The following is a 27,244-nucleotide window of genomic DNA, read 5'->3' as shown; positions in this document are numbered from 1 at the left end:
CTTAAACGGTCATATCTTTTGTTATTATAGATTTACCCTAATTTATCTTAAGACCGTGAGAGGAAAATGATTCGATCGAATCATGAATCATTGTAAATCTCATGACACTCAGGAAAGAATCATTTGGAAAGAACTGAAAGTTCATCAGTTTTAGTTTAACAGCTGTGAAATCAAGTGTGTTATCAGTGACGAGAAGTCGGGGCATTGTTCTTTCTCTTCTTTCTCTTCTTTTTTCAACACTTCTACAAAAGTTACAGTTCTGATTCAGATGGCATCCAAAAACAGGTTTGTGATTTAAACAAATTTAGTAAGTATTTAATTGTATACTTTGTATATCTTTCAAGTACAGGTCAGATAATAATAAATATTTATAGAGAAACACTGAAAGGCTGTAAATGTAATGATCATCTCTGTTCTGCACATATTCACACCAACACCAGTAAATTAGTCCTAAATTAATGTCTACATAGATTTTTCTTTGTAGTCAACATTTTATTGTTACACTTATAGAGTATATTATTGAGGTGCTAATACTTTGGTAAATTCATTTATTTTGATGTCACTGTTTGTAAAGATGTACTGTTAACTGTATGAGGAAATGAAATGACAGATGTTAAAGTTTGCAAATGTTTATTTTCTTTCTGGCTCATTTTATATTTGGTGCTGTGTATATTGTAGAACCACAGAACAGATCAGTTTGCACATATCAAAGCATATTATAACAGGATAAGATAAAGCTTTTGTGTGCATAAGGTGGGGCTTTTGCCTGCACAAATATTACAGGCTGAAGTCTAGTACAAAGAGTCTGCTTTCAGGCACCATGTTAGGTTGAATAACATAAATCTTTAAGTACTTTAAATACTTTAAATCTAAACTTTATTTAAAGTTGTTCATTTACAACTTAACTTAAGTGTCTTAATGCTTTCAACACTCCGCCAACATCTTTTGTTCTGGTAGTATTGATAAATAAAAGCATGTCAAACACTTGTGGCAAAAACTATGTTAAACAAATCTAAACATTAAACAGTAGTGAAGCTAAACATACACACATACCTAGAGGGAAGAAAAAAATATGATATGATAGAATAAACCAGTTTTACAGGAATACTGTATATATAGACATGCACAGAAATGATCAAATATATGTAACTGTTTAAGGAGGTAGTATCACTTGAAAAGACAGTTTGTGCAATATTGAGCATACTGTGTGTTACATGGTCAAGCAGCTGTGAGAATAAACAAACGTCAATAAGAAGGTGGACAATACCCTTTAGGGATTCATTAATGAGCCTAATGGGTGCAGATATAAACGCCCTCCCATAACCCTTCATGGAACAGTGAACGTGTCTGTTACTGAATGTGCCATTTTTTTTTATATAAGAAAACAGACAATGGGTAAGAGCCACGTTTAGGATAGTTTTGTATTTTTAAGTGTCCTTTCTCCTTTGCTTGACTATAGTCTCTAGTGAATCCCTTTTTATGATTTATATGCTTGCAGCCTCCTGAGCAGCTTATTAAGCAGCTTATCTCCCATGTTCATACTGGCCACAACAGACTGATAAAACATATTCAGAAGTGACCTGCAAACAACAAAAGAGTCTTCTCAGGAAATAGAGGTCACCTGGTACCTTCTTGTATACAGCCTCCATTTTTGGGCCCCAGTCCAGTCAGGCATCCAATTACACCCCTATGTATTTGTAGTTATTGACTGCCCCCACACCCTCACCCTTAGTGGCAACATCAATTAACAACAGCTATTATTCAATTAACAACAGCTATTATAGCTGAACTGCCTCCCACCCTACACACTGTATAAATGCAGATCATTTACTGCTTTTTGCTTCACCCAAATGAGGATGGGTTCCCTGTTGAGTCTGGTTCCTCTCAAGGTTTCTTCCTCTTACCATCTCAGGGAGTTTTTCCTTGCCACTGTCGCCCTCGGCTTGCTCACCAGGGACAAACTGACCATTTTGATTCATACAAATTCACATTCCATACAAACCTAAATAATTCTTTTGACTATGTAAAGCTGCTTTGCGGCAATGAAAATTGCTAAAAGCGCTATACAAATAAAATTGAATTGAATTGAATTGAATTGAACATGGACACAGTGGATTTTGATCTTTTTGAAGTCAATAACTATCTACTTTTTTGGCAGTGTTTATGTGCAGAGGATTCAGCTTGATAGTTCAACAAACCAAGTCTCTGTTTTCATTCTCCTCACCATTCCTTATACACTGAACATTGCTGTGTCATCAGATTTTTTTTTTAAATGGCATAGTTTGCTGTCCCCTTGCATTTAGATATGCCTGATACACATATATTTTCAGTTTCTGTTTGAGAATGATGTTATGCCAGACACCTGACTTCCTTGTGTGATTTCAGCAATTTGTTGATTTTAAGGATCATGGGAAGAAATCATTGTATATCCTACTCTGATTAGAATCTGATTTTAGTGTGGAAAACTATAACTATAGACTGTAGACTTAGTTATTTCTCTTAAGAATTAATGAGAAGCGGTTTGTTGAGAGCTTCATGTAGTAGCAGATAAATTCAAGTGACACATTATATTGAACAAATTCATAATTACAGTACTTTATTTACAGTAAAAATTTACAATATAAATTAAATGTAGAGGGGAATGTCATTAAAGAGGGGGATCACGATGTTCAACATCCTGGAGCCCAAACCTCATTAAATCTAAACTAACAAATAGTTTAAGTAAACGATAGCCCAGGATTAGAAAATCATTTTATTTAGACTATAAAAAATAATTCTACATTCAATTCAATTCAATTTTATTTGTATAGCGCTTTTAGCAATTGTCATTGCCTCAAAGCAGCTTTACACAATCAAAAGAATTATTTAAGTTTGTATAAAATGTGAATGTGTATGGATCAAAATGGTCAGTTTGTCCCTGGTGAGCAAGCCAAGGGCGACATTGGCAAGGAAAAACTCCCTGAGATAGTAATAGGAAGAAACCTTGAGAGGAACCAGACTCAACAGGGAAACCATCCTCATTTGGGTAAAACAGAAAGCAGTAAATAATCTGCATTTATACAGTATGTTAGGTGGCAGGCAGTTCAGCTATAATAGCTGATGGTAATTAATGTTAATATGGAGTCCAGGTAGTTATTGAAAACTCAGGTAGACTTGTAGAAAGTTCCAGTCCTGAACTATCGAACTGTCAAGTCCCCAGAGAAACAGTTTCCAACACCAGTCGAGGCCGGAACCATCTTCTAGGTAGAGGGAATCATCCCCAGACACCAGATGCATTCATGTGACGAGATTTCCAACCAGAAGCGGGGCACCAGGATGGGTCAGACAGGTCAGGAGGGCAGAGGGAGTCTGAATCACTGGCAGCTCAGGAACGACATGTGTAGCTCAACAGAGAGAGAGTGTAGGGAATATTTGATTTTTAGTATGTTTCATTGTATTCTGTGTGCATGAGAACAGAGTGATTTTCTTCCTGTTCTCACGACACAAGCTGTACTTTCAATAAACACATTCTATAGAAGTTTATGTTAAAGGTCGTAAAACTGTTAAACGCTCGTAAATGCAGAGCTACTCCTAAATTTATGTTCTTCCTTACCTTATCTTTTAAAAGCATTCCAGACTGGATGTAAACACTCCTGCATCCACCTTTTCTTTGGTTCTTTGTGTGTGTGCGTATATATACTCCTGTCTCCCACAATAAACTTTGAACGTCTCACTGAGCACTGACTTGTGTGTATCATTGAGGGGTTCCCTGGATCCAGGCGGGACAAGCAGAATACAGGCTGAGCACTGAGTAGACAAAAGGAGGTCTACCAAAATTCAAGAAATCCTTACAGAGAGAAAGAGTAAAAGGGGGGGACAGGGGGAGAGAGGAAAAAGAAAGAGGGTGAGAAAGAGAAAAAGAAGAGAGATGGCAGTTAGGTATGGTCACAGCCACACAATGTATAATGTGAATGTATATTAACTGTAGAGTGCAAGCAAAGACTCCGGCAGGACTAACTATGACAGCATAACTAAAAGGGAGAGCCAAAAGGAAACACAAACATGAGGGGGAACTAAAATGTAAAGCAAACAATCACCTCACTGTCAGCAAACCTGAGTGATTAATGAGAGTGAGGAAGACAGCATCTAAACATACCAGTTCACCATAATAATCTACGTCCATGAGTCCCCCAGATCTGCTCCTTTATTTAAGGCAAATCTATTTATAAAAATGCTTGGCTAAATAAATAGCTGTATTTTTTATAATACGCGGTACTGACAAGCAGCCTGCATCCTTTGATCGAAGTAGGCGTGGCGGTTTGTAAGACACTAGCAGTTCGCTCAGGTACTGCGACGCGAGACCATTTAATGCTTTATATGTCAAGAGTAGTATTTTAAAATTAATGCGGAATTTCACAGGGAGCCAATGGAGTGAAGATAAGATAGGGGTGATGTGCTCATATCTTCTGGTTCTAGTGATGACTCTTGCTGCTGCATTCTGGACTAGCTGAAGCTTATTTATGCATCTAGCTGAACAACCAGACAGTAAGGCATTACAATAGTCCAACCTAGAGGTGATAAAAGCATGAACCAGTTTTTCTGCATCGCTTAGTGACAATATATTTCTTATCTTGGCAATATTTCTGAGGTGAAAGAATGCTATCCGGGTAATACTATCTACATGAGCTTCAAATGAAAGGCTTTTACTGTTGCACTTGGTGGAACAAAAAGGCCATCTTAAGTTACAGTGTCATCTAAAATTTTACTCCCAGCTGTATGCGGTCCTATGACTAGAACTTCTGTCCTATCAGAAGCAGAAGGAAGTTAATTAGCACCCAATTTCTTATGTCCTGCACACATTGCTCAAATTTAGTAAGCTGTTTTTTCTCATCAGGTTTAGCTGAGACATATAATTGTGTGTCGTCAGCATAACAATGAAAACTAATACCATGCTTACGGATTATGTTGCCCAGAGGAAGCATGTAAAGGGAAAAAAGCAGTGGACCTAAAACTGAACCCTGCGGAACGCCAAACTCCACTAGAGAACATGCAGAATAATTACCATTTAAGTCTACATACTGATAACTATAATTAAAACACTGATTAATTCGTGGAAGGTGGAGATGGCGGTGGAGTTGAGGTGGAAGTGATGAGATGATGGGCGTGTCAGGGCAGTTAGGGGTGCTGCAACTGTACTGTAGTCCCTGATGAAGCGACGATAGAAATTCGCAAACCCGAGGAACCGTTTAAGCTGCTTAAGGGTCTTGGGTAGGGGCCAATGACGCACAGCTTCTAGTTTCTGCGGGTCCATGGCCACACCCTGGGGCGAGATGACAAAGCCCAGGAACGTGGTGGAGCGCTCGTGAAAAGCGCACTTTTCCAACTTACAATACAGTTGATGGGCGAGCAATCTCTTAAGCACCGCCCTGACGTGTTGGGTATGTTCTTTAACTGTTTGTGAGTAGATTAGAATGTCGTCCAGGTAGGCAAATGCCCACCGCCCCAACATGTCTCAAAGGAAGACTTTCATAATGTCCAGTGGGAGTGATGAAGGCCATCTTCCACTCATCGCCCTCTCTGATACGCACCAAGTTGTAGGCGCTCCGAAGGTCCAACTTCGTGAAAATGGTGGCACCAGAGAGGGCGTCCAGGGCAGAGTTGGTAAGAGGCAGAGGGTGTCGGTTTTTGATGGTAATCTTGTTTAGCGCCCGATTATCGACACATGGATGAAGTTCACCCCCCTTTTTCTTTACAAAGAAGAACCCCACGGCGGCGGGCGAGAAGGAGGGCCTGATGGTACCCTGGCGAAGGGCGTTGAAGTTACCTGCGGCACCGGAATCGATGAACGCAGTACTCCTGACTCGTTTGTGGCCAAACTGGAGGCTTACTTGGACCGTGAGACTGGAGACGTTGGTCGTGGTGGCGAAGAGTTGGAGGCGACCCGGCTCTGTGGTGGGCTGCTGACCCGCAATAAGCACAGAGTCCCTCCCTGAATCGCCGTTCCCGTTCTGCAGCGGTCAAGGAGGTGCGTCCTAATTGCATGGGTGCCCCGGCTCCGGTGTCAACCACGGCAGGAGGTGGAGAACCGACAGGTCCATGAGTGGTGGAAGTGACGGTGGTTGGCGTTCGTGAAGTGGTAAACGCGAAAGTGGGTGCTGGCGGCAGGGTTTTCTGGGCTGGCTTCGAGCGAGATAGGAGGTGTTGGTCAATTCAGAGGGCGAGCTAAATTAAACCCTCCAGGGTGGCAGGAAGTTCTCGCCCGGATAGCACGTCTTTTATCCTAGAAGCCAACCCCTCGTAGTAGGTGGTCCGGAGCGTGGCGCTCCCCAGGTGGTTTGTACGACGAGAGTACGGAAATCAGCTGTGTAGCGGCTCACGGACGAACTTCCCTGTCGCAGGTGGTACAGCTTGGGTCGGTCTCCACCTCGCCCGCAGGGTGTTCAAATGTTAACTTTAACTGACGGGTGAATTAGTTGTATAAATGGGCGGTATCAGAGTCAGCACGAAGAACTGCCGTGGCCCACTCAGCTGCCTGCCCCGACAGCAACGAGACAAGAAGAGCAATGCGCAATCGATCAGTGGAGTATTTGATGGCATTGAACTTAAACAGCAGGTCGAGAGCAGTTAGAAAAACACTGCATCTCCCGTCCGTGCCATCCCACTTATCTGGTAAAGCAAGAAAGACATCAGAAGTTGGAGGGGGGAGGGGGGGCGGAGCTGCGGCCGCTGCGACGGGCGTCCGGTTAGCCGCGCTAGCAACAGCCTTGCGAAGGGCCGCGTTCTCCTGCCGAAGCTCCGCCACAACGTCTTGGACACTCTGGCGAAGAGTAGCGAGCTCTCTGTTTAGCTGGTTGATGAGCTCGGCGTGCCGATCAACCACATCGCAAATTGCGCATAATCCGCTGAATTTACCGCGGAGGACTCAGTCATTCTGTCACGAACTAACAGGGATGATCAGAAGACTTAGCACTTAGCGGTTAGCCCTTTGTAGCGTGGATGGTAAACCCAAACACGGAAGCAAGCGAGTAGGCAGGATAACCACGCGATTTAGTCTAAGGACTCTCACGAAAGGGGAGCAAGGGAAAAACACAAATTTAACCCACGTCCTATAAACACACACTTGAATCAGAAAGTAGACCCAAGAAAGTGAGTACTCACAAAATGTCAGACAGGCGATCTGAACCGATATCGGGCGAATTCAATGACTGAGTGATGTGAAGCGCCATCTTGTCTCCTTTTATGCCTTCTGTTTTGCGACTGTACTTCTTCCGGGTCCTAGTGCCGGTCGCAAAGCGGGTGTTTGTGACAATATTTGTATTTTTTATTTTATTTTATATTTTTATTTCTCTACTCGAATATTCTATTTTAAAATTTAATTATACATTTTTAGTGCAATTTATTTCTTGCAGACAAACCCTTCCTTCTTTTTAGGTCATGTGCGGTCCTGTAAGCATTTTACAGCATATAATTCTGTATATGGCTGTATATGTGACAAATTTTTATTTGAAATTTGATAAACTAATAACAAATTATTTATTGACAACTTCAACAAATGGTTTTAGAGACTAAGGCAAATAATTATTTGTTAAAAATTTTATTTAATTTACTTGATTTCTTTTTTTTTGTTACAGAGATAAACTCCAGGAGCCTCTGTGCAGGTACATCTCAGACACTCTCAAACTCATTGAAACTGTAAAGGAGTTCTGTGACAAAGAAGCAGAATGGACCACAAAGAGACAGTTCGAGCTCAAAAAAATAAAGAACATCAAGGACAAGATCGAAAACAAGAACCAGACATGGGGCCAGAAGATATGGAACCATCTGAAAAAAGATTCTAGAAGGCAGGAGCTGGAGAAGGAGCTAGGAGAGGTTCTGAAGAACACTTTAGAAGGCCTGGAGAAACTCCATCACTTTCTGGATGCAGTGGAGAAGCTATCAGTCACCTCAGTGCATGTCTTTATAGATGGAAATGCAAATTTCATGCCAGAGGAAGTGAGTTCCATGTCCGTAAAGTTAGTGATCTCTGCAGCCAGAATTGTGTCTCCACTCCTTATCCACTTCAAGAGAGATCCAGGAAATTTCTTTTTGCCAAACCTCTTCAACATTGAAGTTCTGATCTTCCAGCTGGAAAAATACATACGTGTCACTCAGAAGATCTGTAAGAAGATGCAAGGGTATTGAACAATTTTTAAAAACTATATTATGTTGTTAATTATGGAATTTTTCTAATTATTCCCAATAGATTCATTAAGTAATTTTGCTAAGAAACATTATTACATTATGTTACCCCAGGTTTCATCACTCAGCATAACTGATGTGTATTTATTTGGCTAATTTTGTGGTAGTTTATTTTATTTGATGTGAAAATTCAGTTTCAAAGCATAGGTGAGGCAACATGGAAATGAGTTTCCAGGATGTGTTGATTTAAGCCCAATCCCAATTCTACCCCTTACCCCTACACTTATCTCCGTTTGATGCGTTCACGTGAAGGGGAAGAGGTGTCTCATTTCCCCTTTTTTTGTTGGAGGGGTAAGGGGAAGGGGAAGGGCCAGATAGCCCTCCAACGAAGATTTTTCGGGACCTCACTTCAAACGAAGGGCTAAGCGAAATTTTCAACATGGCTGCTCACTCGAGCAAGCAGACCCATAAATGTAACTAATTTTTGCCATTAATAAGGATTTTTATGACAAGTTTTCATTATATGTATATTACCTTTAGTCTTGTGTTTGTGTTTATGGTGATGTTCTGTAAAGAAACGTTTGCAAAAAAATCGCTAAAGTTTGCTAGCGGATAGCACCGATTGCACGATATTACAAAAAATATATTTTTATGTCATATACACTTTACTGCATGCTACAAACAAGTAGCACGGCAGTTTGCTGAGCATTTGATAACGCATTGTTTGTTTTGCTTACGGCCATATGTGTACATGAATGGATATGTATGATGATGTATAACAGTGTTGTAGTGGTGTCCCATTTCTTGGGTAAAATATTTTAACCCTTCCCCTTTCCACTTCGTTTCAAGGGACTAGGGAAAGGGGCGAGGGGTAGGGGAAGGGGTAAAAAATAGAATTGGGATTGGGCTTTAATGATATTGCTTTGAAATATTTTTTTGGTTATCAACATTTGCCACCATCTTATTATATGTATGAGTTTGTCTTAGGGACAGCACAGACATCAGGTAAGGTCTTTTCCTTATAAATAGAAATAAAGTTATGAATGTGTGGGATGTGTATAAGTGTGGGTTAGGAGCACTGGTCAGAGTGCATGATACTACAAGGCTGGTGAGCTGTGGCAGCGACAGACTGAAAATGTGGGTCGCCAAATGAGTAAATGTAAAATGTAAGTTGAGCAATCTTTCCACAGCAGCAGTATTGGTAAATTCAGAATTTGGCACGAATTAACCATTGTGGCTGTCACGCTGCAGTAGTTCTGAACCATTCTCATCGCACTCTCCCCATCAGGATCTCCAACCACACATTTCTCATCATGCATAGGTCCCATACCCTAATTGTTTTTGGACGCCTCTGGCTAGTTCAACACAACCCTCATATTAACTGGGTTCTGCAACACAGTTTTTGGCTAAAGTTAGTCTGTCCTAACGTCTTTTTTCTGCGTCTATTTAGCTTTCTTCAGCAACTGATAAAGGGGAGTATCCTGATCTCATTAATGTAGAGTATTCTGACCTCCAAGAGGTCTTTAGAAAGTCTCTTGCCATCTCCCTACCACCACACTGAACCTATGATTATGCCATCGCTCTTCTCCCCAGCACAGTCCCTCCCAGGGGTTTTCTCTACTCCCTCTTTTTCCGTGAAAGAGAAATCATGAACCAACACATCTCTGAATCACATGCAGCTGGCATCATCCAACCCCTTTCTGCATCGACAGACACTGCGTTCTTTATCATGGAGCAAAAAGACAAATCTTTATAGTCCTGCATTGACTATCGGGGACTATCGTTATTCCCTCCCCCTTATGACCTCGGCTTTTGAACTGTTGCAGGGAGCGCGCATTTTTACTAAACTAGACCTATAAAATGCCCATTACCTGATTCCCCCAGTGGTCATTATGCCCAACATTCCCACTGGTCATTATGAATTTCTAGTGGTGCCTTTTGGGCTAAATACCACACCTGCACTTTTTGAACGTGTTTATATTTGTTTACCTAGACGACATTTTAATCTTTTCTCGTTCCCTTGATAAACATATTACCAATGATTGCCAGGTTTTACAGGGGCTGCTAGAGAACAAACTTTTTGTCAAGGCAGAGACGTTTTATGTGAGTTTCATCAGAAGTCGACTTATTTTCTGGGGTTTGTGATAACCCCCTCCAAGATCCAGATGGAGCCCTCCAAGGTCAAGGTGGTCACTGACTAGCCCACGCCTACCTCCAGACGAAAACCTGTTATAGCACTATGGTGGCCTCCCTTTTAGCCCTAACCCCTTCTTAACTCCCCTTTCAGCGGAACCAAGGAAAGAGTAGTACGTCACAAACCTCAAACAGAGGTTAACTTTGGCACCTATCCTCTACCAAAACAGAGACTGGTGCTATCCTTTCTCAAAGAAGACCCAAGGACAACAAGCTGCATCCCTGTTCCTTTTTCTCTTGTCGACTCACACCCGCTGAACGGAACTATGACATTGGTGATAGAGATCTACTAGCTATCAAGCAAGTTCTTAAGGAGTGAAGAAGCTGCTTGGAGGGGGCTTAGCATTCTTTTCTGGTTTGGACTGACCACAAAAAACTAGGATACTTAAAGTCAGGGAAAAGATGAAACACCCGTCAAACCCACTGGTCTTTATTCTTCTCAAGATTCAATTACACCATATCGTACAGCCCAGGTTCTAAGAACACCAAGCCACATGTGCTATCTTGACAGTTCTCTCCACCCCAGGATACATCCTCTACCGAGAGCATCCACTTGCCACTCTGTCTTGTGGCTGCTACCCAGCGGGAGATCGAAGGCATGGTCAGACAGGCCCTGAGGCAAGAAACAGTCCCAAGTAACATTCGACGAAGGAACGATTCACCCACAGGTACTAGAATGGAGGCACTGCTCTAGGCTGGCTTGTCACCCAGGAGGGGCCTGCACCTTGTTGCTGGTCCAGCAACGCTTTTCACGTGTGACTATGAGGAAGGATGTTCTAGGATTTGTGGCAGCATGTGAGACACGTATAAATAGTTGACTTGCTTAAATCTTCATGGTTTCTGACCGACTCTCAGTTGAAGAAGAAATACTGGGTGACAGTTAATTCTGACTTCTTTCTTCTTTGTCTTTCGGCTGTTCCTTTTCAGGGGTCGCCACAGCGAATCATTTGCCTCCATCTAACCCTATCCTCTGCATTCTCTTCTCTCACACCAACTAACTTCATGTCCTTTCTGACTGCATCCATAAATCTCCTCTTTGGTCTTCCTTTAGACCTCCTGCCTGGCAGTTCCAACCTCAGCATTCTTCGTCTGATATATTCACAATCTCTCCTCTGAACATGTCCAAACCACATCAATCTGGCCTCTCTGACTTTATCTCCAAAACATCTAACCTGGGTTCTCCCTCTAATAAACTCATTTTTGATCCTATCCATCCTTGTCACTCCCAAAGAGAACCTCAACATCTTCAGCTCTGCTACCTCCAACTCTGCCTCCTGTCTTTTCTTCAGCGCCACTGTCTCTAAGCCGTAGAGCATTGCTGGTCTGACCACTGTCCTGTACACCTTTCCTTTCATTCTCGCTGATACTCTTTTATCGCACAACACACCTGACACTTTTCTTCACCCATTCCAACCTGCCTGTACCCGCCTTTTCACCTCCTTTGAACACTAGCTCACAAAGTCACAATAAAGACAGTTAATTCTGACTTAAACCCAGCCAATTAGAATTGGCCTTTGTCCAGTCTCTGATTGGTCTGGGGTTGTAGCGCACTGTTAGGCTGTGAGTTTGTCTGAGATCTTGATGGAATAGAAATAACTGAATGACTGAAAACTATTTGTTTATGTGCAACATAATTTTTTTTCTGTTTAGTAAAGAGGCACTAATATGATAAGATTTGACATGCTGAGCAGCAGTGCTACCTTATGTGGCAAATAATAAAAACTAAGAAATTGTATACATTTAAATGATTTTTTCTTTATTCACAGAGAGAAAATGCAAAAGCAGCTGCACAGGTACATCTCAGACACTCTCAAACTAATTGAAACTGTGAACGAGTTCTGTGACGGGGAATCAAAATGGACTATGGAGAGACAGACTGAGATCAAAAAGATTAAAAACATTAAGGACGAGGATGAGAACAAAAACCAAACTTGGGAAAAAAATAAACAGAGCTATATGGAAAAAGATTCTAGAAGGCAGAAGCTGGAAAAAGAGCTAGGAGAAGTATTAAAAAACACTTTAGAAGGCCTGGAGAAACTCCAGGGCTTTTTGGATGCAGTAGAGAAGCTATCTGTCACCTCACTGTTCGTCTTTGAAGATGAAAATAAGAGCTTCATGCCAGAGGAAGTCAGTTCCATGTCCGTATGTTCCGTGATCTTAGCAGCCAGAATGGTGTCTCTACTCCTCATCCACCACATCAAAAGATATGAAGGATCTTTCTTCATGCCGAGCATCATCAACGTGGAAGCCCTGATCTTCCAGCTAGAGAACTACATCTCCGTTACTCAGCAGATATGCAAGAAGATGGAGGAAAGGTATTTAATGGATATTTCAAATTGTATTATGCAGTTCCGTTGTTATTTTTAATAGATTTGACACACTGTGCTTTCTCCTATTCAAGTGCATATCAGGCCCATGTGCACCAAAGTGCTTCACATAAATAATACGATTATCTAAAAGACATGACTAAAAATCACATTTGACACACAATTTAAATCGAAACACTTCATATAAAATCAACATCTAATGTTGGTTTAAATGCCAAAGGGGGAGGGGGGCAAGGCCTTGTAAACAAACTCCAATTCTCTTTTATTTCTTCCTCTCCTTCATTACTTTTCATTAATAGTCGCCCTCCCACACACAAGGGAGGGATTTCTCTTGACCTGGTTTTCTGCCACCCTTCCCCTGCCACAGATATCACAGCTATCCCTCCTCATAAATCCGATCATTACCTGGTATCCTTCACCATCACTCTTTCTAGCCTGTCTAAAGCTAACCACAAAAATGTCTCTTTTACCTGCAGAAACCTTCACTCCATCTCCCACTTATTTGTCTTCATATATATCTTCATATATCCTATCATCCCCCCAGACCCAGACACTCCTTTTCCTCTCTACCACTAAAGACTGCAACTGATACTTTTCTCTCCTCTCTCACCTCATCTATGGACCTCCTATGCCCTCTGTCCTCTAAATCAAGAAAGATTTCTTGTCCTGCTCCCTGGCTATTTAAGGTATTATGGAACAACAGAAGAGAATGCTCCAGGCCATTTCACAAGACCTCCTTCCCTTCATCACAACCATCATCAACCATTCCATATAATTTGGTCATGTTCCTGCTGCTTGTAAAAAGGTAAGGGTTATTCGCATCCTTAAAAAACCCTGCCTTGATTCAGCAGATGTCAGCAACTATGGCCCGATATTGCTTCTTTCTTTTATTTGTAAAATTCTTGGAAGGTCTGCTTACAACCAAATGTCTCTTTATCTTTCACAGAACAACCTTAATGATCCCAACCAAATCGGATTCAAAGTGGCACATTCCACAAAGAATACGCTTTTGTCAGTCACTAAGAAGCTCCATGCTGTTAGATCAGCTAAACTATCACGTCCTCATCCTTCTGAACCTGTCAGCTTTATTTGATACAGTGAACCGCAAGATTGTATTATCTATGCTTACAAGTCTTAGAATCTGTGGAACAGCGTGGCAATGGTCTTAAAATTTAGAATGTATTTGTGTCTTACCTAGAAGATAGTTTAAATGAGGTGACATAGAGGGGATCCAATTCATCTATTGAATTGGATCCCCTATTCATCCCTGGTAATTCATCCCCAGTTAAGACCTTGCGACCCCTCTGGACAACATTCAGATCACTCCTTCAGCCACTGCCCGCAATCTTGGGGGTAACTCTGGACAATCATCTCTCATGTTCCCCACACATTTTTAAATCAGAAGAAAACGCTAATGCTAACCTTAACCCATTTCTTTCTTCACAGGATACCTTCATTAAGTCCCTTGTTAATTCAAGACTGGATTACTGCAACTCACTTCTGGCAGGTCTTTCTCTGTAAACCATTTGTCCTCTGCAGCTAATCCAGAATGCAGCTTCATGTCTCGTTTTAAACCTTCTTAAACACCACCCAACTTCTGTGCTCCCTGCACTGGCTTCCTGTAACTGCCCACATCAAATTTAACATCCTGATGCTTATGTACAAAGCTAAAAATGCAGCACCCACTTACCTTTCAGCTCACACCACGCACAATCACACCACGCACTGCACCAAGTTCTCTTTGATTCTCCAGCACTACTTGCCTGGTCCCACCATTTCTCAGGGATGAAGGAAGACATGCATCCAGACTCTTATCTGTTCTAGCACCTATGTGGTGGAATGAACTTCCTTTAGATGTCTGTACAGCTGAGTCTTTGGCAATCCTTAAACAATGACTGAAGATGTAACTATTTCAATACTTGGATTAAATTGACACAGTCGGTTTAACATACTGCTTCAAGGCTTTCAAATCCAGAGGTGGTCCAGAGGTTGTCTCTGGTTTGCAGGACCAAACACCAAGATCTCTGTCTTTTTATCATCAAAATGAAAGCAGGACAAACCATGCCTTTATATCATCAAGAAATGTTAACAGAGCCGTGATAGAGTAACATCCCTTCCTTTTTACTTCTGGAAGATAAACCTGACTATCATTCACACACACATAGAAGTGAAAGTAGATGCCATTTTTCTCAGGATAAAGGCAAGTGTCAACAAATACAATGAGAAAGGAGGGGCCCAAGGATAGAACCCTGTGGGACCCCATATGTCAGAGGAGCTAATGAAGTCTTAAAATCTCCAAGGCTAACAGAAAATGTCCTATTGATGTGGTAGGACCTAAACCAGTCTAGAGCTGTCCCCCCCTAATTCCCACCCAGTGTTCTAAGTGCAACAGAAGGTTGTCATGGTCTATTGTATCAAAGGCATCTATTAAATCAGGGAGCAGTAGAATCACAAAATCAGTAATACTGTAAAAGTCATTTAAGACTTTTAACAGAGCTGTTTCAGTACTATGAAGAGCCTTAAAGTCAGACTGGAAGACCGCAGAGATTCCATGGTCACTAAGATAACTTTTTAATTGTGTATATACTCTTTTCTCCAGAATCTTATAGAAAAATGGTAGCTTAGACATTGGCCTATAATTAGAAAACACAGAGGAATCAATATTAGTTTTCCTTAACAAAGGCTGCACAACCACTTGTTTAAAAGTACTGAGTATCACACCAGATTCCAAGCTGCTATTTAATTTTTTTTTTTTAACTAGGAGACTTACAGTAGAATGCAAGCCAGCTCTTTAAAAACATGTGGAGAAATGGGATTAGCAGGCGAACCTGCAGGCTTCATAAATCCAATAATCTTTAACAGAAAATGAAGAAAAATGGGCTCAAACTGGTTAAAAATCACAGAGCTAGAGGCAGAAATGGAGAGGCATTGGTCACATGCAAAAAATGTAATAGGAAGCATGGCAAGTGGATGGGAGTCTGTGCTAGGCTAAAAACAAACCGTAGCCGGCGATTGACAAAAATGCAGCTCTGTGCTGTAAGACTTACAGTGGGGCCTTGTGTTTTATGTCAACACGAAATGGTGTAAGAACTCTGTGCTAGTTTCTAGCTATTGCTCATCGCTGGTAGAGTTTGTGACTGTTAGATGTGGACCTTATTATCTACCATGGGATATGACCATTTTCACCAATTCATAGTTTTTATTATCGGTGTGTACATTCCACCTAGCACTAATGCTGTGAACTGTATCCTAGGATAAATAAACTTGAGAACACAAATCCTGATAAACTGTTTGTCACTGGAAATTTCAGCCATGCAAATCTTAAGTCAGTGCTCCCTAAATTCCATCAGTGTGTGGATACTGATTCCAGCGCATATTGGGCAGAGCCCCGCCCCCCCCTCGGCTACTCAGACCAAATCTCTGTTATGTTAATTCCAACATAGAGACCACTCGTCAGGCGTCCAAAACTGGTTCTGAAGCAGGTGAAAACCTGGCCAGCAGGAGCCATCTTTGCTTGTCAGGACTGTTTTGAAAACACTGACTAGAACATGTTCAGGGAGGCTGACTTATGGCGACTTCACTGCTTTGGAGGAGTACACATCATCAGTGACCAGCTACATCAACAAGTCCACCGATGACATCATTGTTACGCCCTAACCAGAAACCGTGGATTACTGTGGAGATGCTGCTTTAAGAGCAAGAGACAAGATGGCTCTAAGAACAGCAAGAGCCAAACTTTCCCAGGCCATTAGAGAGGCGAAATGTGCACACGCCCAGAGAATCCACAACCATGTCAGGGACAGCAGTGACACGCAGTGGCAGGGCATACAAGCCATCACCAACTACAGGACATCATCACAGTGACGGCTTTCTTCCAGATGGCTGAACAGCTTCAACGCTCAGTTCGACCTCACCTCCTTCCAATGACCCACACCTGATGTGAGGAAAACTCTACGCGGAGTCACCCCATGTAAAGCTGCGGGATCAGACAATATCTCTGGTAGAGTGCTCAGAGAATGTGCTGAACAGCTGGCAGATGTTCTCACTGACATTTTTAACATCCCCAGATAGCACACTGCTGAAGGGCCAACATTGGGCCAACATCAAGGCATACATTGGGCCAATGTTGGCATCAGTAGTTAGCCCTACGTCATTTTGTGCATAAACTACAAAATAAACACCCAGTACACTTTTTCTCTCAGCAAGGTGGATGAAAATAAATGCATATAAACAAAGCACCCATTACAAAGCACTTTTATATAAGGTGGGTTTGAATCTCCCTCATTAACAATCACCTCAGTACTTTCGCCATCAGCTTGGTCATAGTAGCTCAGCTGTTTTTTATTATTATCATCTTCATCATTAACATTATAGCATCTTCAGAGAACTGTGACTCTCATCTGTGTAAATACATCAATAATTTGAGTCTTCTACCGTTGAACATTAAAATGTACTTTGAAGTAAGTTCCTCAAAATATTCCTTTTCAACAAGCAAAATTATAAGAAAAACAAAGATTTTCCACATTTGGCTCAACTCAATTCAACAACAGTACCAGTATTACCAAAGTAAACACAGCAATTCAAATAGTAAATAACCTAGCAAAATTGTCAAATGATATGTTTCACATGCCTTCTACCTTAGTACATATATTTGACAACTGCATAAACATACAAAATGCAATACCCTAACACAAAACAATATGTACTGTATATTAGCCCTTTAACATTTCTGGTGCTTACTATGGCAAAAATCTCTATGTTCGCTATGGCTCAGTGTGCTACTGTATTCATTGGCAACAGATCGATTAGCCTAGCATAATAGTGTTGCATAATTAGCTTGTGTTTAGCTTGGTTGCAGTGGACGAGTTAAACATGCTAAAGTGCTGTACATGCACACAGGGTTTAGCAGAGTCAAACAAAACAGGCATATAATCAGAAAATACTGCAACACAAACTTCAATATTAGAAATAAATAACCCATGAGATAAAACAAGATCAAGTGTGTGTCCCTGCTCCTGTGTGGGGCTAGGACCATGGTGGATAAAAAACTAAATTAATAATTTAGCCAAAAATAAAAAAAAAAATAATAAAAAAATCACCCCACAAAACACTGTGTGAGCGGCTAAGCTCAAATAAGAAAGACTTCTGCTTACAATAGAAGTCTATCCCTATAGATCACTGCAATTCCTCCTCCTCGACCCAACGTCCTCTGGGAATTAAGATAAGTATAGAATGAGTGGAGAAGTTCAGAAAAGGCACTGTAGTCACCAACATCCAGCCATGTCTAAACTCCTTTAGAATTAAAGTTTTTTTGGTTAGTGATCTAACATTTACATCCTGTTTAAAGTTGAGGGTGGGTTGACATACAGATGGTATTCAAGGTGTGTTCTGGTTTCACCACCATGCCTCACGGTGGCAGCATTTGGATTTGTGCGTTTGCTGGCTTTTACTGCTGAGTGGTGCTATATCCTCCTGAGACCCAGCAATTAATTTTTGTCCTCTGACAGATACTGTTTGACTGTCTGCACCATCCTATGTTGCTTTGATCTGGCTGCCACAAACAGTTTGATCCAATACAGATCAGACCACCAGGCATCTGGGAAACTGGCAAAAGACCAGCCTTTTTGTATATGTATGTATCTTATTAGGGCCCAAGCACTATGACACTCTTCCTAGAGAATTATGCAATCGACACCGACCCGGGCCTATGTTATCTAACGACATTGAGGATATAAATGTTTGATATTTCAATCTGGTCAGCTGTGCTGATGCCTTAAACATACACCAAAAGTTGGTTAAGAACCTACTGTGGAACATCCTATTGAGTGACATCATGTTCAGTGACATCACATTGAGTGACATCATAGCTGTGCCCAGGTGGTGATGGCGCAGGGTGCTAGGGTCCGTTTATTGTTGGATCCAACTTTATTACTTATTATATATATATTACTAAATAGAACTAAAATTCATTGTACTTCTTTAGACAAAGCAAGACCCAGTGTCCATTACAAGGGACATGTTATAACTAATAAATAAATGACAGTTTAAAAAAAAAATCTGTGAAACATGTTTCTGACATCTCACTATGTTTAAAAAATTTTAATATGAAAACTTTTTTTTTTTTTTTTGAGTATTAGGAGGATATGACTATAGACCATAGGTCGGCAATTAGCGGCCCCCAGGCCACATGTGGCTCGCAAGCAAAAACATCTGGCCCGTGAGATTGTTTAAACTAGAGAATGAAAATAAAAAAATTTTTAAAAATCGGACTGACAGTCTCAAAAAAGCTCTTTATTTGAAAACCTCATTTTTCAGAACAGAAATATTTCAATCGATCTAAATTCTTATTTGTTATATCTGGATACGAGGGTGAATAAGTGCATCAGCGAGGTGCAGAGCGAACGCTCAACATGCAAAAACACATGACGTTTTGTTGTGCTTTGCGAGCACAGTTCTCTGTCCATTCATCATGAAAGATCCTGTTTTCACTGCTAACTGTTCTCTTTAGATTTTTTGATAGTGCCATTTTTTTTGCAGCTAACAGCAGCACGTGGAAATATGTTTGTGGGTGGTTGTTGTTGTTGTTGTTTTTAACAGACGTGCAGATAATTAATAGCGCCCCCAATGCCCAGTCAGCAAATTTGACGCCTCAGGGTCTCTCTTAAGGATTAATGAGCGACTTTAGAGCTGCACGTAGTAGCGGATAAAATCAAATGAAACACTGTTGTTAAATGAATTCATAATCTACTAGTTGTCACACACACCCGTTCCGCGATCAGCACTAGGACCCGGAAGTAGTACAATGAGACAGAAAGCATAAAAGTAGACAAGATGGTGCTTCACACTCGCTCATTCATTGAGTTTCGCCCATGTCAGTCCAAGGTGGCGAAGCTTCGGCAGAAGAACGCGGCCTTTCGCGAGGCAGTTGATAACCGGCCTACCGTCGCAGCGGCCGCAGCCCCCCCCCCCCAACCTCTGATGTTTTCCTCGCTTTACCGGACAAATAGGATGGCACGGACGGGAAATGCATTGTGTTTCTAACTGCTCTCGACCTAGTGTTTGAGTTTAATGCCACCAAATACTCCACTGATCGATTGCGCATTGCTCCCCTCGTCTCGCTGCTATTAGGGCAGGCAGTTGAGTGGGCCACGGCAGTTCTTCGTTTCGATTCAGATACCGCCCATTCATACAACGAGTTCACTCGCCAGTTAAAGCTTACCTTTGAACATCCTGCGGGCGAGGTGGAGACCGACAAAAAGCTATACCACCTGCGGCAGGGTGGATTGTCCGTGAGTCGCTACACCGCGGATTTCCGTACTCTGGCAGTGCAAACCTCCTGGGGAGACGCCGCGCTCCGGACATCCTACTACGAGGGACTGGCTCCTAGGATTAAAGACGAGCTAGCCGGGCGAGAGCTTCCCGCTACATGGGGGGGTTTGATTCAGCTCGCCCTCCGGATCGACCAGCGCCTCCTTTCTTGCCTGAAGCCAGTCCCAAGAACCCTGCCATCAGCACCCACCTTAGCTCACGCCACTTAACGACCACCGACCCACGGAGATGTCCATGCAAGTAGAACGCGCCTCCCTAACTGTGGCCGAGCGTGAACGCCGTTACCGGGAGGGACTGTGCGCCTATTGTGGGTCGGCAGCGCACCACCAAGCAATCTGCCCCCTCCGTCCGGGAAACGCATAGGCCCGGTGAGAAGGGAAAAAAACTTACCGGGCAACCTCCAACTCTCCTCCACGACCACCGACACAAGAAGTACAGCGTTCATCGATTCATGCTACTGTGTCAGCATATGATGTGTTTTTTGCGTTATTATAAGAATTAAATGCAGTAGGTGTTATGAAGGGCTGAGGCAATTCCGGCGCATGCCGTTCGGCCTATGTAACGCTCCAGCTACGTTCGAACAGTTGATGGAGAAAGTGTTGGCCGACATTCCTCGCAATCGTTGTGTCGTCTACCTGGACGATTTACTGGTGCACGGCAAGGAGTTTGAGGTCGCGCTAGCTAACCTACGGGAGGTATTTTTGGCTATCCGGCGGGCGAATTTGCGGCTCAACCCGAAAAAGTGCCAGCTGTTGTGGCAAGAGACCGTGTTTCTGGGACACGTGATTAGCGCTCAAGTGATTGCCACCGATCCAGCCAAAATTGCTGCGGTACAGAATTGACCTGAACCGATAAACGTGTCGCAGCTACGCACCTTCCTCGGGTTAGCCTTGTACTATTGTCGGTTCGTGAAGGATTTTGCCACGATCGCTAGTCCGCTGCACGGCCTCACGAAAAAGAATCAGCCGTTTCGCTGGGACAGGGTGCACGCACGCGCTTTCACTCGGTTACGGTAAGCTCTGGTCACGTCGCCCGTTCTCGGATATCCTGACGCGTCGTGTATGTTTATCCTCAACACGGACGCAAGCGATGTAGGGCTAGGGGCTGTCCTGTCTCAGGTTTCCGAGGGTAAAGAGCATGCTATCGCCTACTTTAGCTGCGCGTTGTCTGGACCGGAGAAAAATTACTGCGTCACGCGGCGTGAGCTGTTGGCGGTCGTCACGGCCCTTAAACATTTTAGGCCGTATTTATATGGGCAATCCTTCTCGCTGCGGACCGATCTTGCTTCGCTGGTGTGGCTGCTTAGTTTTAAAGAGCCCGAGGGGCAGTTAGCGCGCTGGCTCGAGCGGTTGCAGGATTATAATTTTACCGTTCAGCACCGAGCGGGAAAACTGCATGCTAACGCCGATGCTTTATCCCGCCGGCCGTGTAGCAAAGAGCGTTGTCTGCACTGCGAGCGGGTTGAAGAGCGCGTGGGTGGTCGCGTCATCGAACACTCTCCGACCCCCGTGAATCAGAACATTCTCCCTGCGCAGTCCTCCGGAGCCCCCGTTAATAATCAGCCGATTTGCGCTGACCAGTGACCGGTAGAAGGATTGGGACGAACATTTGCCTCTCGTGCTGTGGGCATATCGCACAGCAGTGTAGGAGTCCTCTCAGCTGACGCCAGCTGCGTTAATGTTCGGGCGCGAGTTGCGCACGCCTGTGGACCTTGTGTTCGGCCCCCCTCCACAAGTGGATCTACCCACGAAGCCGGGGTGGATTAATTTTGTTTGTTAAAAGACAAACTGTTCCGTGTCCATGAGTTGGCGCGTAGACACTTGGCGGACGCTGGTGTTAAACAGCGCCGCTTGTATGACACTCACAGCCGAGGGCGAGACTTTGCTACTGGGGAGCAGGTTTGGGTGTATTCTCCCGGAAGGAAAAGGGGGCTCTCGCCTAAGCTCATGTCTCACTGGGTGGGCCCCTGTACGGTAATCGGCCAGCTCTCTGATGTAGTCTACCGGGTGAGGTTGACGGGGCGGTCGCGAGTGGTCGTGCTCCACCGGGACCGTCTCGTGCCCTACCAGCCCAACGCCAGCTTGACCTCGAACTCTGTGGAGGCTGGTCCGCCTCAGGGAGAGAGTAGCGGCCCTCCTTCCCCCGCAAAAAGACTCCGGCGTTCACAACGCCAGCGCCGACCATCGTCACGCTTCCAGGACTGAGTTCGCCATCGTGACCGGGGACAGTCACAGTTTGGGTGGGGGCAGTGTGGCGTGGGTGGGGTTTGGACTAGTAACCATCATGCTTTGCGGGAGGGGTTGTTAGGTTGTCACCCTGTCGAGGAAAGGTGGTTGGGTTAGTGGCTTCGGCCAGGGTGTGTGTGTGAGTTAGAAGTGTGTCCTGTTGATATGTCTTTAGTGACTGTTGATTGTGTAATTGATGCTGTTTGGTGCCGTGATGTATAAAATACTCCCAGCCATTTGCATTGGGCAGCAAGGAAGCTCACTCGTCTCCCCAAGTCCCTTCGTAGCAATGAAAAACGCTACAGTATATTATGACTGAAATAAAGCAGCTCGCATCGGCGTGCGTTTTACACAGATCATCAATGGTTTATATTAATACTAGATGATTTAGTGGTACCACAGGAATGGTATATTTGGAGATCATTTCCATTTTAATGAAGTTGCTTGCTGTTATCAATATAATATCACCAATATCAAGAATTTAAGAGAGAATTACTGATCCGAGTCCTTAATCTGTCCATGGTCGTTTATGCTTTGGTACTTGTTTCCAGACAGCAGAAGGGTACAGTGTGTGTGTGTATGTGTGTGCGGTCATCCACAATACTGGTGGTTTGTGGATGCAACGTCTTTTGTGTATATCTGTGATGGAGGGAAGAGAGACCCTAACAATTTTCTCAGCTGTCCTTAATATCCGCTGCAGGGTCTTGTAATCCAAGACGGTGCTTTTTCAAACTAGGCAGTAATAGAGATGCTTAGGAAGCTCTCTATAGTCTCTCTGTAGAATATGGTGAGGATGTAGATCAAAAAGTAGAGAAATTGCTGGGATCTTTTTGTTAAGTAACTGGTATTGATGGACAAGCTGAGGTTTTAAATCAGATGAACACCAAGGAATTTGGGGATCTTGATAATCTCCACAGAAGAGCCATTGGTGTTAAGTGGAAAGTGGTCCTTCTGTGCTGTCCTGAACTCAACAACCATCCCCAGCATTAGGTGAAAAACAAGTAGGGTTGAGCAAACAGCAGTATGAAACAATATTTAAGAGGCAAAAACACAAGCATACATTTTAGCACAGTAGAGATATAGGTAGTTACAAGGTGGTTTTATGCATAATGATTATAATAGTATTATCCAGGGTGTACCCTGTCATGTGTCCAAGGCTTCCTTTGACCCTGTACTGGATAAGTGGTATAGAAAATAAATTAATTAATGAATATTTTCATCTACGTAATCCAATCAAATAATCCAATTGTGTTCTACAGGGTTTTGTGTTCTACAATTAACACGTGTTATGTTACAGAAGCAACAATCGGAGATCATCATTGGAATTTAATTTGAACATGACTGAGAACCTGTATGACCATGTACTCCAGCTAAACAAAATCAGGTAAAAACATTTATTTGTTTGCTCGTTTGATATTTTTTCATTTTTAAAATCAATGTTTTAATTGGAATTGTAAATGGATACATTTTCTATTAGTATTTAAGAGTGTTTTCTTTACAGAATGGACGAGTCATTCAGAATGAATTTCCTATTTGATAAAAAAGCACAGAACTTCATTGAATTATTCAGTGAGCGTCACTCCAGGATGGTTCAGTTCCTGTCTGATTTAGAGGAAGCTGCAGTTCAGCTGGACAGGATGAAGAAAGGTTCCAACATCTCCACTGTGGCTGGAAGTTCAGTCGGTATTGCAGGAGGTGTTTTGTCCATCGTAGGATTAGCTCTTGCTCCTGTTACTGCAGGTGTATCTCTGGCTCTCACACTCACTGGTGTTGGTCTTGGAGTCACTAGTGGCGTTAACAGCCTTGTTACAGGCATCACTGAAATGGCAGTCAACAGTCACCAAGGAAAAAAGGCCAACAACACCTTTGTCAATTTTATGGAAGATGTGCAGATGATACTGGATTGTATGGAAACAGTGGCCAGAACTGAGGGTCCTGTAGTAGGTCCTCAGGTTGTGACCACAGCAGTTGAAGTTGTGAAACTGGCAGCTCGTGTCGGAGCTTTAGGAAAAGGTATTGATGCTATTGTGGATGGAGCTTCAGCTGTAAAAGTTTTAGGAAGTGAAGAGGTGATTGCAAAAGCAGTTAATTTGGGACTTCAGGAAGCTCAAGCCAGTCGGAGCATCCCAAAGCTGGCTGCAGATCTTCCTGATGTTGGCCAGGTGGCTAAAGGAACTCCCGTGGCTCTTTCACAGTCAGCCAGGGCAGGGTTCATTGGCTTAAATGCCTTCTTTATTGGTCTAGATGTGCTTTTCATCTGTAAAAGTGGAATGAGTCTCGCCAAAGGGAGCAAAAATGAAGTGGCTCAACTCATTTGCTCTAGAGCAGCTCTGTGGGAATCAGAGGTGGAGGCTTGGGCGAAGATCCATAACCATCTATTTGAAGGGGTCTCAGGGTTTGACAAGAACTGGAAAACCCTAAAGCAACACTTCCACATTTAATATACAGTGGAATCTTGGATTATGAGCAAAATTTGTTCCATTAGGGGGGGCTCGTATTTCAAAACACTGGTAAATCAAAGCAAATTGTCCATAACAAATAATGGAAACTCAAATTATTCGTTCCACAGCCCAAAAAAATCAAAACATAAAAATAATTAATACAAAATATAAAGTAAAAATAAAACAAAAAAACCTGCACCTTACCTTTTAAAACATGGAAAAATAAATCCTGACAGTGTTTCTGTTTATGCGTGCAGGCGCTCTGTGTGTGTGTGTGTGTGTGGTTAGAGTAAGTGGAGACTCTTGCTTTCAGGCCCTCCTGTCTCCCCCTCCTCATCTTACACATTAAAACTTTCTCCTCTCCTTTAAACACACACAACAAACAAACACACACACACACACACACACACACACACACACACACATTAACGGAAAGACTGTTGTTCTCTTCTAAATTGTTAAATCTTCTCTGCTTTTTTTATGTTGTTTTTTATGACAGCATAACAACTCCTTAATTCATGCTTGTGTAATGATGAATATTTAAGCATATACCCAAAATGTATTCCACTTAAACATTACAGATTAAAACAAGGAGAGTACAGTGGACGTGCTGAGCTTTAGTCCATTGTGATGTGGACAAAAGGTCTAGGAAGGAAACAGGTTTAGTTATTTTACAAAATTTAAATATATTCAGTAAATTTATAAATTACACTTAAATATCAAATCCAACTATGAAGTCTGGTTTAATTGGTACCAATAAACATTGTATTTCTATTTATGTTTATGTTTTGCTGGCGAAATACATTTTAGGCAGAGACGTCCACCCGGTCTTGTTAAATCGTTTTAAGCTCCTCAATTCTTTGAATTCCCCCATCAGCGAAACCGGTTTGATAACTTCACACTTATCTTGAATGAAAGGTGAGAAGAGGGATTACAGTAACTGGGGGTTTTGTGGGTGTCACCTCGGAGCGCGCTGTCGCGTTCTATTCAGCGAATAGTCTAAAACAAAATTATGTTTGCTTCAGCATTGGAAACAATATTGTATTAGGCTAACTTTATTAAAGATTATACACTTTTGTATTCTTTGTATTCGTCTTTTTGCACACACACGCAGGCATCTTTAAATTTGAACAGAAAATAATAGTGGGCTGGTAGGCACATTATTTTTCATATAACTTAAATGGCTGAATGAAGTTAAATCTAGACAATAAATTAATAATTTATAATCATTGAGCTTTTTCATTTTATATACTACCATGTCATATATTTGTGTCTAATACTGTTTTATTTACATTGTAAATTACATGCAGTTTGTAATTTACTTGCAATTGTACTTTTTAAATGTAACCTACGTATCCACAGTATAAGCATATTTAACTACTTCAGCAGTGATTAAGAAATTTGGTCGGTCTGGCTTTTGGATTTGGGGGGGGGGGGGGGGGTTGGGGTAGTAAAGGGCTCTAAAACAACGGGAGTATGAATGCTCAAAACGTTTGAGCTGACGCCCATGCACCAATCACTAACCATTAAAATGTTGGATTTGAATTAAGTGGCACATATATATATATATATATATTCGTGTTTAATTAAATCATCGTGTTCACCCATCGGTTTACTGCATAAACACAGAAACAAAAGGTCTGGGGAGGAAACGAAGAATTTTTTTTTCCTTTTTTTGCGTTAAGTTTAATCATGCAGCACTTTAAGTATTCATAGCAAAAGCAGCCCAACAGTGTGATTAAAGTACCCGAAATAACACAGAATTTTGATCGAGCATAAACAATCCAACAATGTGTTTACAGTAACCCAGCATTTTTAAGTGTACTACTACTAATGAATGAACAAAGCGCAGTCAAAGCCCGGGGATTCTGCGTGCATGTCACATATTTTTGTGTTTGTTGCATTTCATGTTTGTAGTTTTATCGATAAATCTGCTTATATCTGCGCGCGGGTTTATCAGCCTTTTGATCAAAAAGCTGCACGCGCAACTCACTTTCACTTTGCAAAAGGCAGTGTTTATTGTTAAGTGTATATTTAGAGCGCATAAACAAAATAAAACATATCATACATTTTTCTTCTTTTGGTGTGTTATAATAAGAACAATAACAATAATAATAAATTCAGAGCACTACTACTACTACTACCAATAATAATAATAATAATACTGAATGGAAAAAGCGCAGTTAAAGAAGTATCATTATTGGCGGAGAGAAGAAAATACAGAATAAATACATATCAGTATTTACAGTTTGAGCTCGACACGTTTATGAGCTCTGTCGCTTGCTGTCAATGGACGCCTAAGAGAGAGAACACAGTTTCGGCTTTAGTACACACACAATACTTCAGACGGAAACACGACTGCCCCCTACAGGTAATGAATCGCTTTTTTACAGCTTGCCCCGCAGCCGAGGCAAGTCACGAAATCCCTTTGCTCGAAACTTACATTTTTAATGGCAGGATCTGTTATACTCTCGCATGACTCAGGAGTGCTTCTCGTACATTTATTTCTCATGCTGTATCCATGGTGGTGAAGTATTCTGTTAGGATCACATCTACACTACATGTTTACGTT

General features: G+C 42.2%; 1 protein-coding gene across 1 annotated transcript; it reads left to right on the top strand.

Annotated features, from left to right (window-relative positions):
• On the top strand, positions 1–26,077 carry LOC128517041 (uncharacterized). Its single transcript, XM_053490788.1, has 5 exons — positions 1–285; positions 7,611–8,153; positions 12,117–12,665; positions 23,529–23,615; positions 23,733–26,077. The coding sequence occupies exons 1-5, from the start codon at positions 269–271 to the stop codon at positions 24,670–24,672; spliced, it is 2,136 nt and encodes a 711-aa protein (XP_053346763.1). The 5' UTR covers positions 1–268; the 3' UTR covers positions 24,673–26,077.
• Positions 26,078–27,244: the final 1,167 nt, after the last annotated feature.

Source organism: Clarias gariepinus, unplaced genomic scaffold, assembly GCF_024256425.1.
Source record: "Clarias gariepinus isolate MV-2021 ecotype Netherlands unplaced genomic scaffold, CGAR_prim_01v2 scaffold_32, whole genome shotgun sequence".
NCBI classification, from domain to species: Eukaryota; Metazoa; Chordata; class Actinopteri; order Siluriformes; family Clariidae; genus Clarias; species Clarias gariepinus.
Note: the sequence above shows the minus strand (reverse complement) of the source record. Positions and strands in the feature narration are given on the sequence as shown.